This window comes from Azolla caroliniana, unplaced genomic scaffold (assembly GCF_043228905.1).
Source record: "Azolla caroliniana isolate FFs.n. ecotype wild unplaced genomic scaffold, voAzoCaro1.0.p SCAF_2, whole genome shotgun sequence".
In the NCBI taxonomy this organism is placed as follows: Eukaryota; Viridiplantae; Streptophyta; class Polypodiopsida; order Salviniales; family Salviniaceae; genus Azolla; species Azolla caroliniana.
This window is the reverse complement of record NW_028230437.1, coordinates 1732241-1752748: the sequence shown is the minus strand read 5'-3', so window position 1 is coordinate 1752748 and position 20508 is coordinate 1732241. Positions and strand designations below refer to the sequence as shown.

Below are 20508 nucleotides of genomic sequence, written 5' to 3'. Positions count from 1 at the left end.
ATTATTAATTAATTAACTAATATTTTCCAATGAATTAATTAATGTGTTAATGAATTAAGATATGTATTTGTAAATTAATTAATGTATTAGTGAATCAATTAATGTTTAAGTGAATTAATTAGTTAATAGTAAATTAATCATTATATTAATGAGTTAATTAATTATTGATGTATGTCTGTGTACACATATATGTATGTGTGTGTATATGTATATATGTATGTGTATATATGTATCTATGTATGTGTGTGTATATATGTATATATATGTTTGTGTATGTGTGTATATATGTATGTGTATGTATGTATGTGTGTATATGTATATGTAAACGAATGGTTTTATAATATTCTTAGGGCCATTTTCTATTCTCGAATACCACGAATATTACGGATGTCGAATCTCAAGAATATCACGCATGGCTCAATCTATGGTCATGGTGATGGTGGGATGTGTGAACATACATGACATGCCCATGGTCATGGTGATGCCATGATGGTGATGGCGATGGTTGGGGTAAAAGAAAATAGCCTTTAGGAGGGAATCGATATTTTTGGCTTGAAACAAAAAATAGACCACCACAAACGCAAAAACGCAAACGCAAACGCAAACTCTGCCTCTGCTTGTGCCTCTGTCTCTGTCTCTCTTCTTCCGGTTGAGATTCTGCATCTTTCTTCTTCTTCTTCTTCTTCTTCTTCTTCTCTGTCTCTGTCTCTGTCTCTGTTCTGTTCTGTCTCTGTGCTGTTCTCCCTTCTCCCTCCCTTTCCTCCTCTCTGTTTCTTCACCGAAAATCGATTCGGCAAAGATCGAGTCGAGGCTCCGGCCTCGGCCGCGCCCTGCGGCCAAAAGAACCCTTCTCTTCCGTATCCTCGACCTCCCCGCGAAGACAAGGAAGAAAAGAAATGGCTCCGATTCCATATGCTTCTTCTTCGTGCTCGTTTCCATGGTCTGCTTCAAAATCCTCTACTCTGTACAAAATAGACTCTTGGGGTTACCCTTACTTTACGATCAATTCGACTGGCAATGTAGCAGTTTGCCCCTTTGGCCCTGACACCGAACCCCACGAAGAAATTGATATCATCAAATCTCTCATGGATTCGCAAGGTGAGAATCTGAGTTTCCCTCTCATCTTAAGGTTTCCCGATGTCCTCAAGCATAGGTTGTACAGTCTTCACTCTGCTTTTGAGACCAGTATCAAAGCTCTTAATTACCATAGCCATTACCAAGGTGTTTTCCCTGTTAAGTGCAACCAAGATAGGTTCATAGTAGAGAATATTGTAGAGTTTGGGAAGCCTTACTCGTTCGGGCTCGAGGCAGGTTCGAAACCTGAGCTTATATTAGCCATGGGTTGCCTTTCCAAGGCTAATATAAGCAACCCCAATACTCTCCTTGTCTGTAATGGATACAAAGATGCGGATTACATTGCACTCGCTCTCATCGCGGGCAAGATTGGGTTGAATTGCATTATTGTGCTAGAGCAAGAAGAAGAATTGGAGATTGTCATGAAAGTTAGCCGAAAGCTTGGGTTCGAACCCCCTTTAATCGGCCTTCGGGCGAAGCTCAATACCAGGCATGATGGACACTTTGGTGGGACTTCAGGTGAGAATGGGAAGTTTGGTCTCTCTTGCTCGCAGATTGTGGGAGTTTTCCATAAACTCAAACAATACCGGATGCTTCATTGCCTTCGATTACTCCATTTCCACATTGGATCTCAAATACCTGCTCTTTCTGTACTCAATGAAGGGGTCACGGAGGCTGCACATATCTATTGCGAACTAAGCTTGATGGGAGCTACCCACCTGCAATATATCGACATTGGTGGAGGTCTCGGGATCGATTACGATGGCTCTACCTGCGAAGATTCAGATATGTCGGTTGGGTACACCATAGAAGAGTATGCTAATGAGGTTGTTTTCGCTTTGAAGAAGGCATGCATGCTCAAATGCGTGAGACAACCCATAGTATGCAGTGAAAGTGGGCGAGCTTTGGTTTCACACCATTCGGTTCTCGTCTTCGATGTGGTCTCAACCCGAGCAAGCTCTGGATATGTGGAGGGTGAGAAAGGAGTGCCTTTCCAGATGGAAGACCCAAGCCTTCCTGAAGATTTGGGCTGCCTACGTCGGGGCCTTGGTCATTCACTCTATTCCAATCAGCATGCCCAAGCTGAGGAATATGCCTCACAAATGAAAGCTTCTAGCCTAAGTTTGTTCAAGCAAGGGTACTTGAGCCTAACACAGCTTGCCTCGGTCAACACCTTCTATGAAGCCTCCATGGCTTACATAGAAGAAAAGAAGCATGAAACGATGTTCTCGCAGAACGCTTTGGCCAAAGAGAGTAGCCATAATGCCGTCTATCAAATGAATCTCTCCGTCTTCAAGTCGATGCCAGACACATGGGCAATTGGGCAACTATTTCCGATAGTCCCTCTCCATAGGCTGAAAGAGCAGCCTGTTATGAGAGCCATACTATCTGACCTCACCTGTGATAGTGATGGGAAGGTAACGGAATTTGTTAGCCATGATGGGAAGAAGAGGAGGAAGAACTACTTAAACCTGCATGCTTTGGAGGAAGGGAAGCCCTACTATTTGGGTATGTTCCTTGGAGGGGCATATCAGGAGGCATTGGGTGGGTCCCACAATCTGTTCGGGGCACCACCCGTGGTTCATATTTTTCGTGGCCGTCCGGGTGTGGATGTGGATCCTGTTGTGGTTAAGGTAAGCGATGGGGAGATGGTGTCGGATGTTCTGAGGAGTATGCGGTATGAACCAACGTCTATGTTTGAAAGCCTCTCATTTGAGGTACGAAAGTGTCTCGAGGAAGGTAAGTTTGGGGAGGAAAAAGAAGTTGCAAATTGGGTAATACAAACACTGGCCTCTAGCTTTGGCTCGTCTACTTATCTATCTCTCGGCAGCTGTTGACCATGATTTTTGCTCTCTACTTATCGATAGCGGGATGATGAATCACTCCTTTTGAGCATGTGATTGGCTCTATATGTTGCCCATTAAGTTTTGGCTATGCCGTTTTTGTTGCCTACAACATGTTGGTATGTTGCTTTAAATTTTTTTGCTCGTTTCTTTGCGATCAACTTATCAATATTGCTTATATGTTTCCAACATGTATTGTGATGCTGGGGTTCGCTACTATCACTTTTTATTTACTAGGTTTCAATGCTATGGTTTTATTGATAGCTTTATTAGCATCATTACTCTATGGTGCAACACAACACGGTTTACCGGTACTGGGGAGATTCATCTTCACAATTGTAATAGGCTGAGGTGTGTTTCCCAGTATAATAATCCTCACAATTGTAATTAGGTCAGCAAGAGGAGGTGTTTTTGTTTTGTCGTATATTTTTATGAGAGAAAGAAAGACAGAGATACTAAATAGAGGCCAAAATCTGACCTAGGAGTTAACAAATGGTTACCATTATGAGCAACTTCAGTTATCCATACCGAAAAAATTAAAAGCTCTAGGTCTACTAAGATAAATGATAATGCTCTTATGGTATAGGGTGGCTTTACTTTTGGTAAGTTGTTTTGAGAATGGTTTTAGAAGCATGAAATGCATGCATAGCTTCCATGAAATGGATCAGTGGTGGTAGTGACGGGAAGTGCTATCATGGGTTGGTGTGGTGGAGTGAGGCAAAGACAATGTACACTGATTACATCTAGGCATCCTTAGGTGTGCGCCTAACTACTTGTGGTCTTTTTGTACCAGAGAAATGAATGTTCGAGTGATATGGTCAACATTATAGTTAAGAAAGTCCTTGATAGCTAGATAGATATTTTTAGTGTCCGCAGAAAGACCAATATTGACCCATAAGACCTAAGTACAAAACTTGTCTTGATGTGTGTCTCCTTCCTACAAAGGGATATTCAAACTTTAAAGCACTAAGTCTTGATGTGTGAATAAGGCATACACAAGAGCTCAACCTTTTGGGTGTTTTTTAGTTGCATGGTGTGTTAGAGGTAAGTTGCAATATGAGGATAGTAGAGTATCATACAAGTAGTTTACAGGGTGAGGACCATGGGAAGTAGTTGAATGTAGTTAACTTGTTTGGTGTTGTGCAACTTAATATGAGCTTAAGTGATGCACTTGATGACATTTTTATAGCATAGACACATTTTTTTACATGTTTTTTGCAAGGTGTTTGTTTTGCACGATTTAACTCCTTCGTTTCTTGGCCATATACACTTCATTCATAAATAATATACAAAAATACCTGTTATAGTGTTCGAATTTGAGGTGAATAATAGATTGTGTGCATGTGAGTGGGGTATGATAGAAATAGCCCATAGGTATACGAGTCCTCAAATGGTGAGAAAGAGAGGAAGGTTTATTTTATATTTTATTTTTGTTTTATCTATTTATTTTAGGGAAAAGTACTAGGATACCCCTGGAAGTTCGTCTATTTATTATAATGCCCTTGGAAGTTCCAAATTTACCAAACTACCCCTATGTCCAAAAAATTACACTTTATAAAGTAATTATACACTCAAATCTACAAGCCCTATTTACCAAAGATGGAAGAAATGGACCCGAACTAGCCGTATTTACCAAAGATTTGAGTGTATAATTACTTTATAAAGTGTACTTTTTTGGACATAGGGGTAGTTTGGTAATTTTGGAACTTCCAGGGGCATATTGGGAAATAGACAAACTTCCATGGGTATCTTGGTACTTTTCCCTTTTATATTTGGAGAATTTGATAGATTTTGTCATGTTGTTACTTGATGTCAAGATAAAGGATACCCACATAATTTACACTAAGATATGAGGTTCTTTTTCTTTTTTTGGAGGTATTTGGTATTGTGTAGATGCTTTTCATGTTTGATGTAAGGGAAAAGTACCAAGATACCCTTGGAAGTTCATCTATTTACTAGAATGCCCTTGGAAGTTCCAAATTTACCAAACTACCCCTATGTCCAAAAAAATACACTTTGATAAAGTAAGTACAAAGGACCCAAAAAATCTCTTAAGTAAAGATATTTGTGTTTGAAGGGTATTTTGGTAAATAGGACTTGTAGATTCGAGTGTATAATTACTTTATAAAGTGTATTTTTTTGGACATAAGGGTAGTTTGATAAATTTGGAACTTCCCGGGGCATTCTGGTAAATAGAAGAACTTCCAAGGGTATCCTGGTACTTTTCCCTGGATGTAATACATGGAGTAAAGGCATGTCCACAATAATTGAAAGGAATATTGACTTGGCAATTTTGCTCATTAGAGAAAAAGGAGTTTCTTTCCTCAATAGGGTATTTTTCCTTCCATGTTAGTTATTTAACATGTTTTTGTACCCCTTCTAGAATGCCCCACTTGACAACACTCCAAGTGATCACACAATTAGCATGTATCAATACCTAGAGCCATAAAACTCTCTTCCATACTCGCATAATTTTAGGGCAAGACCACAACACCTACTTAATTGATTCCATCATGCAGCTACAACCAAATCCACACAACTTTAAATCTATTTGCAGTAACCAGGCTCAAATTGGTAATGCACAATGCATGTTTCTTACCCCTACAACAACAATATTAAATTACTTTTCTTAATGATACACTCAATCAATATAATTGAGAGAGAGAGAGACGAAGATGACAATGACAATTTGATTGCTTCAATCTTCAATGAGTTACAATGTGATAGTATATCATGTTCGCATCGATGTGGTGTTTCCGGATACGAGCTTAATAATGAATTAATTGCCCTTAGAAACCCTAATATTGAGTATTAATGTCATTGCAACAATATAAGAACATGGGCCTCAAGTGCAATATTCTCCATTTCGTGTGAAGGGTTTTTTATTTGCCTAAGTAGAACATGGAACCATGCCCTCTCATTCATTATTTTCTTTTCTTTTCTTTATTTCCAAAAAAAGATACTACATTAGTATTAAGAAACAACCTAAGGCTATACATAAAAGATGTGCCTTTCGGTAATGAGCCCCTTTTCTAAATTCTAACCGTCAGCTTAAATAAATACTTTGATGTAGAATAGAGCCACTCCACCTAATCAGAAAACCGTCTATAAAATATGTTTGTCCCAAGTGGCATGAAACTCCAATAGTTTGAGTTCCGCTTATTGCATATTATCTAAAGAACATCTAAGATTATGCACAATCTTTGTCCAAATCCTAGAAATGATTCGGGCAAGTCTTTCAGTCATATTTTGAAATACCTTCAAATATCGAGCATTTTAAATGTACCAAATTGTGATATCGTTTACCAATTACCAAATGGTTGGCATTCCCATTTGCCATTTTGTGCAAAGGTATTCAGATGGAGAGTCGTGAATGGTGGGCTCTCATTTGGTTCAACATTAAAAGAGAAGAGGACTAGAGTCAGGTACATGCTTTTTTGTGTCATTCCATTGGAGGAAAATACAAATATGTCCATTAAATGCCCTATAATGCATTCCATGCAAATTTTAACATGTTGTTATTTGAGACCTCAACAATGAGTTTTTGCTCAATGTGTCCAAATGACGAGCTAGAGATATTGTTCCATTTTTTTACGATATTGAGGATTGCAACACAATTGGAATTGTGTAATGCTTTCATATTTGATGGTAGACACGGGGTGAAAGCCTATGTGGAAAAGTAGAAATACATTCTCATGTGGAAATTTTCGATGTTATAACATGTGGGGATCATTTACTCAAGTGGCATATTTAGGTTTTCTAACTGCATTACATGATGTCCATAGGTTGGTAGAGAATATTAATAAGTTGTAACCTAGCTCTTAAGTGTTTGATTGATACTTTTATACTTCACTTTATTCTTCGTGGGGTTCAACTCACTTTGAGGTTTCCCACTAGTAATAAAAGTGTTACTAAAAAAAGAAGTAGTTGTAACTAGTGAGGTTTGTATACGATTAATATAATTGTGTGCTTTTAGTAAAGAGAAACAACAAATAGGAGACTATATGGCTGTAGCTCCCTTGATAAGGTTGTTAGATGGAGACAAGAAGGTTGTGTTCAATGGCATCTCGTAAATTGAGATAATATGTATAGAGAGGTGAGAAAGTTGGGTCTCAAACCCAAGACTTTACATAGAAATCTAGCAATTATGAGAGAGAGAGAGAGAGAGAGAGAGAGAGAGAGAGAGAGACCATTTGATGTCTTTTGTTAATGTATGAGCAACAATGACTAGTTTGCATCTAATGAAGAAAGTCGTACTAATCCCCATTAATTATTCAAATGATTAAATAATGAATCCTAAAGGGCAAGCTCATGTCCTTTCTTAAACCAGTATAAGCTTTACATAGTTGGGCGACCCCTTGCTTTATAAGCATCAAAACCAATATCTTTGACAATAAGTGTATTCAAATGCATTAAGCAAGACCAATAAAGAAATGTTGCTCATAAGAGTTCCACTTTATCACCATGCATATTCATTAAATAAATGATAACTTTTTATAAAATGAATAAGCATACATCTTGCATTCCTCGTTATTATCAAGATGCAATAATAAAATAAAATAAACCAATTCATGATAATTTGGATTTATACCAATGTTAACTCGAATGAGAAAATAAGTAGTTCGGCAATGGACATGGTCCAAAATTTTCCTTATTGCTAAGTGCCAAATAACCTTGGTGTCATTACATGACATATATAACATGTCACTAAACGACAACATTTGCAACCTTTCTTGTTGTAAAATTTGTTAACAAAAAAGAAGTTAGTTTCAAATAGACTTTGAAGACACAAGTTGTACATGACACACGTCTTCAAATCAATGTGATTGAAATAGGAAAATGATTGTGTTGAATGAGTTCAATACTAAGGGGATTATTCTAATTTCTTTTTCAAAATTCTAATTTGGAATTTAGATAATGCCACCGGATTGTGACATGCAGTGAAATAAAAAAAGAGTAATATGCAATATCATTCATTTTCTTATTTCTATATGATATTGATGTATTGACAATTCATTTCTACTTTGATTACCTTTGTTGCATTAAGTGGATCACCAAGCTTGTGTATGGCAAGTTGGAATCATGAATACTATTGGAACACTTAAATGCTAGATTTTTTTATATTTTTTTTTCCAAAAAAAAAACTCCTTCCATTAGTTATAAAATTTTACAAATGAGACGATTATGTACAAATCCCTAAAGGGACGCGATAGTTCCATCTAATGTGGAAGCCCACAAACTCAAGAAAGGGAGAGGACGACCATTGTTGGATGAAGGGTATGCGTTGTCTTTCAACTCCCTCGGAGCCACCTTTAAGGCCATCATATTGGCTCTTCAAAGTGGCTACAATTTCACTCCATATCTCTTGTAGTAACCTTGTTGGATGGGCGGTTTGGTTGGAGAAGACTCGCCTACATCGTTGTTTTCATAGAATCCAAAGGGTTATTGGGCTGACCAATTCCAACACCTCTTGAGATTTGTCATTAAGAGGAATAGAGTGGACATTGCCGTTGGAGGAGAAAAGGACCTCTTGTGCTTTTATCACCAAAGTCATCTCCTCCTCCTGATGCTCGTATCGGCCAATTGCAGCCTGCCATGATAGCCAACATATATTTCCCCACTTGATTGAACCTTGCACCTGGCATAATTGCAACAAGCGGCCAACCCCCCGCCATATTCTATGGGACGTTGGGCAGTCCCACAAAGCGTGTCGTATGGATTCTACTGCATGTGGGCACTCTACACAATTAGGAGAGCTAAGGTTCCCACGTTGCCATGCTCCCACCGGTAGGGACTTATGTATTAACAACCATTGGAAAGTGGTAATTCGCCTCGCGTGTTGTTGCTTCCAGATTTTCTACCAAAACTTGGTGATTATTGCAGAGGGAACTTGAAATGTGTGCCAGACCTTCGCAACAGCCGGTTCTCGGGCGGCTTGAGCAGCTAGAATGTGGCGACCCAATCTAGTTGTGAATTGGAAGAAAGGGATGGGTTTGCTTCCTTGCCCCGCGTAGGGATCACGCCATGTCCATTGCAAAGGGTCCCAACTAACCTTACGTAGCCATGTGTTTTCATGAGTACATAAATGCTAGATTTGAGTACTAATCGTGTGCAAGGAGGGACAATTGACCCTTAATTCTATATGTAAAAAGGTAGGTGTAAAGTGAAAGCTTGTGCAAACTATAATTTGCAAGTGCCTTGGAGACCTATCCTCCATTTCCAGATAACCACTTCATGCTATAAGACTTACACACACACTTAGGGATCGGCAACGACTCAGCTCAAGCCTAAACCGTTTAGCTAAATTGGTTTAGCGGCTTGGCTTGGCTTTAGCCTTGCCAAACCAGCTCAAACCGGTTAAGCCGTTCATGTGGTTTACTAGTTAGGTTAGAGAAAAAGTTGAAAGTTAGAAATTAGTTAGAAACTAGAGAGAGAGAGAGAGAGAGAGGTTTCCAAACCGGTTCACAAACCGTTTTCTAGGCCGATTCACAAACCGGTTTAGGGATCGATTTGGTTTGGTTCAAGTTTGAGAACCCCAAAACGGTTTAGGCTTAACTGGTTTGGCTTGGATAAGGCCAAACCAATGAAGCCTAAACCGAACCGTTGGCGATCCCTAACATTGTCTCACACACACACACACACAAATTCTCTCTCTTTATCTCTATAATTTCTCAATCATTGTAGCGGTGAAGAGGCCAAAACAATGTACACTCGAGATAACTTGGGCAGGAGGGAGAAAGGGTATTTTGGTAATTCTCAAAAAATACTACTTACTTACTGCAGAGGTATTTTTTCTGGGTCAACAAACGAAAAGGCTTTTCATTCTCAAACCACAGAAAGAAGAAAGAAGAAGAAAGAAGAAAGAAGAAGAAGCAGGGGACGATACAGAAGAACGCACATCCACGGTCACAGACACAGACACAGACACAGACACAGACACAGACCGGCCCACTCTCACACAAACACAGGCACCCACCCAGACCCAGCACGGCATGTTCAGACCTTTCGCGTAAGAAAATTCTCTCTCTGTCTCTTACCTTTCCTTCATTTCCCTCTCTTCAGTTATGCCCTTTTTTTCGTCCCACTCCAATTCACAATCTGTTCATGTATGTGCCCTCTTGGTTTTTATTTATTTATTCCTTTTCTTTTCTTTTTGGCAATGATCGCTTCCTTTTTTTTTAGCCTTGTTTCCACTTCTGTTCGTTTTTATGCTGGAAAGATGAGCACTGATCCCTGTCTTTTGCTTTTATAATATTTCATTTGGATGTAGAATCTTGTGTATGTTTTCTCATGTTTTGATTTCTTTTTTTTTTTGCCAAAATTGCTTCTTGTTTTGTATTGTTGTAGGTAAGGCTCTCTTGGATTTTTCTTGATTTGTCTTTAGAAATTGGGATTCTCATTTCAGAACATCATGGATTATCAAAGTTGTATTGTCATCGTATTTACTATTAGGTTTGATTCTATAAGTTTGTATGAATTCAACGTGGTTTTAACTCCTTATTTTTTCGCTTATAGGAATGGTTCTTACCCTGCATTTCCAACACAATCATGGTATCCTCCTGCTCCTATGCAGACTGGAATTGAGAGTGCTTCTTCATCAGGAGGAAGCACATCCAACAATGATTTGAGGCCATATTCACCTCAACAACCTGCACCTTCTAGTTCCTCAGACATTTTTGTCACCCTTGCAAGTAAGAGGTGAGTTGTTTTATGGATGAAAACGTGAATGGATTCAATTGATCATTTCCTTCCTTCTTTTACTAAAGTATGAAATGTGAGCTTGTCTCTTAGTAAAGTTCAAAATATGAAATACAATTTAGTAGAACATGGAATGTTCATAAACGAGTAGCAATTAATCATGGATTCAATTTAAAGAGGGAGGGTGTGAGAGAATTCAAACAAATTAGTATTTAGAAGATTCTTATTAGTTTCATGCAGTTTAACAAGCTATGCCACATTAAAAAAGATACACAAAGTTGCAATTCCGGCTATATTGGTTGTTTGGGAAAGAAAGTCTATATAAACCTCTCTATGGGTTGAGAGGAATGGCTGCCAGCTCAGCTGGACAAGTGGGTTTTTGAAAGGGGTTCAAAAATTTGGATCACATATTGAACCTCTGAGCACTTATCAAGCAGGGCAGAGCCCACAAAAGGAGGATTTATTGCTACTTTGTGGTTTCCAAAAGCCTATGATACTGCACTGCACGCTCTGTTCCTGTAGCAGCTAGAAGCCCTTGGGGTCCGTGCAGATTTGCTATGAGAAATGTATGTATTGTATGAGTCTGTGTCAGGAAATGTGCGATCTCTGAATGGGTTGTCGGAAGCTGTGGCTAGCACAATTGGAGTAAAAAGGATGCCCATTATCATTCACTCTCTTTGGTCTCTATATAGATGAATATTGCATCACATTGAGAGATTCAGTGGTTTGAGAGCATGCCTAGTGGGTGTAGCCATACAAATATTACTATATGCTGATGATATTGTGTGGATCTCCGACTCCTTGGAGGGACCACAAAGACTTAAAATCATTTTGTATGGACAAAAGTTTTTCGGTAAACCTATATAAAACCAAAGTGATGGTGTTTAACCCATGCAAGCATGGGAAAGGAGATCAGAATCAGAATTCTTCTCAGGAAAGACAAGGTGGCCTACATGTGATCCTACACATACCTAGGAACATTCATAGTGCCTCGATTCTCTTTACGGGAGGCTTCTTGTGCTCAACTTTCTTGTGGATATGCAGCCCTTGGTGCTCTTGAAAGATAATATGCACATATACAATTTCAAGAGCCATGAACTACATTGTGGCTATTTGATACACTTGTCATGCCGCCTCTTGTCTATGAAGTAGAAACTTGGGGACTGAATCTTAACAATGCAAGCAATTGGAAGGATTTGGAGAGGTGTTTAACCTCAATGATTGCTTGCATGATAAGGAGCAAATCATTGATGTGCTATGGTATAATTTGGACAGAGATGGGAGCAGCTCCAATAATGAAGAATGCATTATTAAATGGTATCCAGTGGCTTTGGGAGTTTCCTAAATAAATTTACTCAAGGTTGTCTCTTATATCATCAAAACAATGGAGACAATCATTCTTGGCATGCTGCAACATAACAATGGCTTGAAATCACATGGCATAAACATAGATTCACTACCCACATTCCACCTTAGCTTGGATTGTCCATATCTAAACATGACCACAGAAGAAAAGAAGAGAGTAATCCAAACTGATGTATTATCAAATTGGATATCTAAAGAACATGGATCAGCCCCACAATGTCTCTTGATAGGAAGATGGCTCACTGTAAGGCACACTTTTTATAGACATTGGAGGATGGATTTATCATCAACCCTCTTATATGGACATACCCCTATTAAGCATGACCAAAGATGAAAAGAATAGTGTGATCCAAACTGATATTATCAAATTGTGAAGAACATGATCAGCCCCACAACATCTCTTGGTAGGAAGATGGCTCACTGTAAGGCACACTTTTTATAGACATTGGAGGATGGATTTATCATCAGCTCTCCTATATGGACATACATCTATTCCATGTGCAATGCGATAGGACAGCTGCAGACCTTCACATTAGTTAGAGATTGAGGTAGGACGATATGTATGCAGACCCCTAGAAGAAAGAATTTGTCAATTGTGTCATTAGGGAGTGGAATTCAAAGAACACTCTGTTTATGACTATGTGTGTCAGCAGGGATTTCACGTAGTGGGTAGCATACTTCTTTCTTATGTGGCTGAAAACTAGGCACCTACACAAAATATTCCTCACATTCAATCTCTCTTTTACATGATTTGCAAAATCTTTCAGCTCATGTGTTGCCTCAATATGTAGTTGGTGGGAAGAAACTCTGAGTTGGCGTATTGCTTTGCGAGCACTATGGGGCATGTAGATGCCCATGTATCTCAGTCTCTTTATGAAGCCATCCTCTGAAAAGTTTATTAAATGATGTTCATAGTAGGCTGTCTTTGGGGAAGTGGTTCTGTTGGTTTGAGCCAAGTCTTTTAGGTAATGAACTGCTATATATATCTTGCTGCAATACCTTTATAATATTGGAAGTGTGGGAAGTTCTCAATGTTGAGGCCATTGCTGTTGAACCACTTCATCATGCATGAGTACCATGATCCTTACACATGTTTTGTTGTCACCATTTACTTCAATCCGTTGAGTGACTTAAGTGTAAATCTTGGGAGTGACATGGTTGGAATCCAGTTGATGAGGTTAACTGTCTGGAATAATACTTCTACCATTGTGAGGGATGCTACCAATGCAACATAGGTGATCTTTTGTGAGGTGGATGCTTTGCTACACATCATCCGTGGCAACATCATGACTACTGGACTCATCTGAGAGCCCTGTGTCAAATAACTATACTTTGACAGGGAACTCTTGGAGGTGTGCTTGGTGGCATTGTTGTTCCAGCATGGTGAGAGCTGCATATCCTCGAGTGATTCAATCATAGAGAAGTGTGCACGCGTATTTGTTGTAAATGTGACTCCTAGAAATAGCGAGGAATCTACTGTAGAGAAGTGAAGATAGAATGACAGTTTTCTGAAATATCTAAAGGCAGATATATAGAAACTAAAAACAATTATGGGGTTTAACACATAGGAGAGATTAAAGAAAGCAGAAGCAGTTCTCCAAAACAAAAGCCCACTACTTAATAAATTTACAAGGTAGGAGTGGACACGACACACACACATATCTATGATATATATATGTGTGTGTTATTTGAGATACATAGAATATGCTCTTAGAAGATGCGCTTTCAATGCTGATGGGACAGCTAAGTCATGGCCTCATAAATACTCTTTTATACTGAGTTGGAATCTTGTCCAAAGATCCCGTTTAATGTACAAAATATTCTTTTAGGAGTTCCAAATGAGACTGTACAACAACAAAAAATCAGAAAACATTAAATTATATAAAAACGTTTATATAGTTTAATAGGAGCAACGTAAGGGCCTTTAATCCCAACATCTACTTCGTGAGCTCTTATTTGCATAAAAAACCATACAGGGCATTAAGGTGATGTTTTTGACGTGCATGAGACTCAAAGCCAAGCTTATGTCATCAGCATAAAGAAGGATGTGAATGGGTGTATATAATATGTTGATTCCCTCACTAGCTCCACATATGATGTAGTCCATTACCTTGCTGATGTAGAGTCTGAAGAGGGTAGGTGAGAGTGGACACCCTTGCTTCACACCTCTGGTCCTTGTGATTACCGCTGAAAGCCCCTCTTGTACCTAATTCTTCCTAACACTTGCTCAGATACTGTATACATGGCCCACATCACAGAGTCTTTGTAGGAGATGTTCCCTTGGTAAAATTTACTCAAAGGCCTTGCTGATATCTATAAAGCATCCACACAACCACTCCTTTCGCATCTCTGCTTGGTCCACCAATCAGTGAATGTAACATAAGGATGTTGGTGGTAGAGTAGTTACTTCTAAATTCTGCTTGACATGGGGCCCTATCTATTCAACCTGGGCATAAGTGTTGAGTTCTGCTTCGAGCATGGCTCCATAAAGTTTAGTGAGAGTGCCCAATCATGATAGTCTGATAGTTCCGTGGTTGGAAGGGATTCCTTGACTAATGAATAGGCACTATTGCATGCATGGTACATGAGTTGGGAATTCCGTCTACCAGCATCTATTGAACATGTGTGCAAGGATATGGGAAACTGTGTTTACTGCATATATGAGGTGTTTTGCCTAGTAGTCTTGTGTGTTCAGATGATTCTTCATGTTGTCAGACAGACGGCGTCAACCTTGTACAAGGTGAAGGTGGAGGTTGTGGCAAAGGGTATTGGTGAGGGACAGATACAAGCTTTCTGCATAAGAATGCCGTAATTGTGGCTCTTTCATCGGGGTTGGGTTTCAGGGTTCTCTCATATGTCACTAGGCAGTAGCTGAGTTTTTGTTCATGAAGAGGAGCATAAATCTCAATATTGTGCTTCCTCATAGGTGCACCATTTTAAGGGTTTGCGTTTGCTCGCTAACTATTTTTTGTGTAATCTCTCTATGGTTCACATTTGTATGAAGTTGTTGGTACATTTCTTTACAATCCCCATTGTACAATGGTTTTGGGGCATCTTCTCATGAAATTACGTTAGCTACCATGTGATAAAGAAAACTATTGATGATGGAAGTATGGAGTATCTAGATTGTTGGAGGTGAGGGCACGAGGGTTGTGGTTGGATTCAGATGGCAGAGTTCTTTTTGGACATGTGAACAATAAGTTTCTGGTAGTTCATGGGTAAATTGGATGATTGATCATAGGGGCGAGGCTGGTGGTGAGGGAGAGTGTGGTTGTGATGATGTTTTGGATGCTAGGATTATGGAAAGATAACTAAAGTCGGCGCTGATTGGCCAGGGTTTGATGGTGAACGTTTTGATGGTGAGGGTGGCATTCCTTTCCCTAAGGATATAATCAACTGTGCTCCTACTGCCTCTTAGCAGAAAATGTTCAACGCCTCTAGAATCTGGCCATAAGTTCATGCTGTTGTACATAACTAGGCGGTGTTGAGACCCTAGCTTTAATAGATGCTGTCCATATCCCGTGTTGCTTGATCTTGAGTCAGTGGAGCTCCTACATATTCTCAAGTCCTCCACAGATACCGAACGCATCATCTCTGGGTCTTCTAAGTCATAGGTATCACATTGTCTATTTTGTGTCTTGGTGTTCAAGTCTCCCAGGAGGAATACTTCGCCTAGAATTGAGTAGTGTATAATGCTCTCAGAGAGGACATTTAGGGTGATTCAATTTCTTTTTCGCTATAGGTTCCTTCATTGTCAGTGTTTATTTCTGTGTATTTTGATCCACCGGGGAGGAAGTAACATAGTGTAATAAATTAGAGTCATATCTATGAGAGATCGAATTGGATTCACTTATATATAGCCTCGGCATCCAGTTCCACTGCTTGTATGCATGGATGTAAGGCTCGTCAGAACAGAATTATGATCCCACCCAACCTTGTTATGTACTTTGTTTAGTGGTTTGGCTGTATGCAGACTCCCAGGGTAGATAATTCTCTGGTGCTTTGCTGCGTCTCTGTAGTGAGGAGCATATCTGGTCCTGCCATGACCTCTTTCATTCTTCCCAGGTGTGTCCAAAGTGCTCTGTTGCAGCTCCAAACTGAAATGTGTAGCTCTGATTCCTTTGTCTCACAGGCTGTGAATCCCTATTTGATGGCTTTGCTGTTGATGGCAACATGACCATCCTGGTAGACAGCTTTCTTGCCTTCCTTGCATGCTTGTATGATCCATGGCGTACATTGTTTTGTATGGTTAATTTGCATCTTCATCAGGTTGTCATCTAGGAAAATAGTGGGGGCATCCAACCCTCATATTATGATCGAGGAAGGCAATTCTTCCTACTTCATTCAGAAGTTGTAATATTAAAGCTCAGGCTTTAAAGTGTCTTTTTGTAGTCTCTGAGATTTGATGAATGGGACTGTTTTCTTCCTTGCAATACTAGAGCTTGATACATAGTGTCCTTGGTCAAGGGACGCATTTGATGGCTCAGGGAGGCCTGTGACTTGCACATCGAGTTGTCTTGTATGCCTTGTCGGCTCTTCTTCAATTGTACTCTGCAGAAGTTCAATTCCTTGTTATTGTACTTGTTTTTTTAGCTACATCCACACATCTCAACTCTTTTGCATCGACTTCTGTTTTTCCTTCTTCTTTGACTACTTTAGCCTGACCTTTCTTAGTTCAGCCTTAATACTGTCTAGGGTTTTGACTCCACTTCTTTGGCTTTGGCAAGCTCTACATTTACCTCCTCTTTAACAACTTCCACCCACCCTTTTTTTAATTGAGCTTTGATGTTCTCGAGTTTAGGGTTAACTTTGTCCTCTTCATTCTGGGCAACCTTCACCTTCATTTCTTCATATTCAATTCAAAGGTATTTGTTGTCTTCTTCAAGAATGGATATTCGATGTTGTAAGGCATTAATTAATTACATGATGTAGTGCTTTCTCAAGGTTTGTTAAGCATTCATCCATGATCTTGAGGCTTATCATGTGTTTGGTGGTGCTTGTTAGTGGTTCTCAAGAGGGAGAGAGATTAGTTGTGCATAGCAATGGGCCCGGTTTCGGCTCAAACTGAACTGAACCGAAAAACCATGGCTTAACGGTTTATAGGTTCAAAGATAAATAAACGGTTTGGTTTGGTTTCAAATGTTACTAATTGGTTTCGGTTCGGATTAAAGGTGTATAGGTTTATAGGTTAAAAAATACTCAAAAATATTCTCTATAGGCTCTAACTTTCAACTTTTAATTTTAAACTCTTATTAAATTTTATATGTATTATATGTAGAGTCTCCTTTTCATTTATGATGATCAATTATGATAAGTATGATGATCAAATTTATGATCAGTATAATGATCAAATTTATGATCAGTATGATGACCAAATTTATGATAAGTATAATGACAAATTTTATGACAAGTATGATGACAAAATTTATGATGATTTTCTCACACAAATTTATAGTAAGTATGAGGATTAATATCAATAAAAAATGGTTTGGTTTGGTTTTAAATTTTTCTTAAACGGTTTGGTTTCTCCTATTCTTTAAACGGTTTGGTTTAAATGGCTTCATAAATTTTAAAACAGTTAGGTTCGGTTTTTATTATTAATAAATGGTTTGGTTTCAAGGCCAAGAAACCGAACTGGGCCCATTGCTAGAGAAAGAAGATAAATGGAACCCAAGAATGAAGTAAGCCCTAAATCCCTAAAGGGAAGAAAAAGAAACATTTAAAAACAGAACAAGAAAGAGTGAATGCAATCCAAAATAAGAGGACACTATAAAATGCAGCAAGAAACCCTAAAATGCAACACGAAATCCTAAAACTCATTGACAAGAAACCTTGAAAACGTAACAATGAAACAGTAGGACACAACAAGAAATCCTATAACACACTAACAGTTCCTAAAAGCACTAAAGTGTAAGAGGAACCCTAGAGAGAGAGAGAGAGAGAGAGAGAGAGAGAGAGGTACATGTTTTCAGTACAGAAGAGCTGCAGAAATTGTTGTCTGATCAAGATGCCTATTTCACGTTTCTTCAATCTTTGGAATCAGTAAGGCAGACTGAATCAGTAAGGCTTGTGGACTCTTGGCATGTTACTGAATCTTTCTTGAAATAGAGATCTAGAGAGTTCTTTTGGATATTGTTTAATTGAACTCACCAGCAGGTGTTTTGTTGTTCCAGCTATGGGCTGAGTTACTGAACAGAGCTGTGGATCTTGCAAGTAAGATATCTCTAAGCTTTATGAGTTCTTACAGAAAAATGTTAACACTGCTTCTTTAGTATTACCAGGAATGAACAGGTTCACATCATAATATGATTGAGTTTACTTTTAATTTGCAGAGCGTAACCTAGAGAAAGAATCAGACATATTCCAACTCAAAAATCAGGTGGGATGCAGTTAATATGTTGCAATGTAACAGACAGTCTGTGTGGATTCTGTTCATGAGACATTCATTGTGATAATTTATCTGTTTTTGTCATGGCTTGCCTTAAGCTCCAATGTAGTGAATGTCCCATTCCCAATGAGAGATAATATGGTTTTGGTATACTATCCTAATCTATATCTGTAAATACAAGTACAATGCTGCAAAAGTGTCACTTTAACATTAATTTCCCCCATTGATTTTTGCATTTGTTGAGACTGCTTGATTGCTTGATTCATATCTAGCTGTCTGTATGAGACTACTAAGGCCTTTTTCAGATACTGCTCGGAATCTTATAAAATAGCTCATGAAGCTATGTTAAAATATCCTGTGACAATGAAACTAAATTAGTCCAGTCGAAATGAAAATGGTATTAATTCTGTGATAATATTATTAGAAGCTATTATAATGCATTGTCTAGAGATTTTGCACCTTGTAAAGATCATAGAGATGGTACAATGTCCATTTCTATACAGAATTCATCTTTCACCTGTCAAATTGCATAGGGAGCAAAATGAATCCATTCTAATTACAATTCCTTGTTTGCAGTGCACTATCATTAGGACCACAGAACTTGCTGCCGCAAGGGAGAGATACAACGAGGTTCATAAGCAAGCGATAGATTTGAAGGCAGTCTACTCTCCTGCTGTCCTTCTGGAGAGGCTTCATGGTTAGCTATGATTATCAAGCTGAATGATTATGCTTTGTCCTGATGTCTAAAGAACTACGAAAAAATACCCAAAATTTTCTTTGTTTCCCAGATGCCTCCAAGTTTTAATTTAGTCAAATCATCCATCTTTCAGAGGCTGATCAAAGATCATTTAAGGGAATAACTACAATGTAGGGGCATTTGAGAAAATGATTAAAACTTGAGGGCATCTCAGAGATTTATCTTTTCAGAGAGTTTCAAAATGAAATATTGTTAAAAAACTAACCCAATTTTTTGGTTTTCTATTATAAAAGAACTCATAGCATTTTATTCCATTTGATACTTTTCTTATTAGATTCTGCTTCAAAAGTAGATGAGGAATCAGAAATGGTCTTTCAACAACTACTTTCAGGGGAAATCAGCTTGGCTGATTTTTTGCAAAACTATAGGAGAATGCGCTTATTATACCATAAACGCGCCTTGACTCAACTTGCAGCAAAAACCTCAATAATCCTTCCTGGTTGATTGACAGGTTTCTGTATATATTTCTATTTCTTTACTGAGACCATTCACTTTGTGAATATAATATACATGTAATACATATTTGGCATCATCATACAGACCAGTTTAATAAGAATGTTTACTGAAACAAATTTAATTGAGAGTGGAAATATAATAGAAAAGCTTCAGAAAGGAAAAAAGATTTTTAAGTTATGATGGCTTGAAGGGCTACTCATATCTTGCCTATATGTGATTGTAAGCTCATGACACGTGTTCCCTAATATGTTATTGATTGAGGCTGTCTAAATTTCTGCCTCGAAAATTAAATGAGTGTTTTTCTTCTTCTTATGTTCCAAAATACCATAGACAGTTCCCAATAAATTACAAGTGTACCCTTTATTAACTGATAAATTATGAGTGTATAGATCACGTAATTATGAGTGTAGCAGAAATGTATATCTTCTCTAATGTTCCATGTATACAGATCACGATAAATTATGAATGTATCCTTCATTAACTGATAATACAAAGAAATGTTTTTTTTTTCTCATGTTCCAAAATACTACAGATAGAGCCCGTTAAATTATGAGTGTATCCCTTATTAACTCACAATAATATGGAAAACTGGTGTGGGCATATATGACCTCTATGACAGGCTTTTGGAACCTTAATCTAGAATAGTTAACATTTCAATCCAATAGCATGGGACACATGGAGGAGATTACCAAGCACCGAAAAAGTAAATAATGAAGTTCTTAACTATTGCAAATTTTCCTGGGTAGATGACCTGTTCTTAAATATTCAATGGCTTCAGTGATTAAGAAAAAGTTTTAAAGGAACATGATGACTTTTATTTTTTCAGCTGATTGATCATTATTTTCATCTTCTCAGAAGAACATTTTAACAGGTTTCAATGGTTTTGTGCTCCAACTATAGGGAACTTCATTCTTAATTTTGCAAGC

The 20508-nt window shown here is 38.3% G+C and overlaps 2 protein-coding genes across 2 annotated transcripts; both read left to right on the top strand.

Moving 5' to 3' along the window:
* The first annotated feature begins 721 nt into the window (after nucleotides 1-721).
* LOC147867020 (arginine decarboxylase-like) lies at nucleotides 722-3070 on the top strand. Its single transcript, XM_087339836.1, has one exon. It carries the CDS (start codon nucleotides 897-899, stop codon nucleotides 2910-2912), a length of 2016 nt encoding a protein of 671 aa, XP_087195962.1. The 5' UTR covers nucleotides 722-896; the 3' UTR covers nucleotides 2913-3070.
* A 6741-nt stretch (nucleotides 3071-9811) lies between these two features.
* LOC147867019 (vacuolar protein-sorting-associated protein 37 homolog 1-like) lies at nucleotides 9812-19842 on the top strand. The gene is made up of 7 exons (XM_087339835.1): nucleotides 9812-9927; nucleotides 10434-10616; nucleotides 17954-18041; nucleotides 18155-18194; nucleotides 18314-18360; nucleotides 18946-19066; nucleotides 19401-19842. Exons 1-7 carry the CDS (start codon nucleotides 9911-9913, stop codon nucleotides 19568-19570), a joined length of 666 nt encoding a protein of 221 aa, XP_087195961.1. The 5' UTR covers nucleotides 9812-9910; the 3' UTR covers nucleotides 19571-19842.
* Nucleotides 19843-20508: the final 666 nt, after the last annotated feature.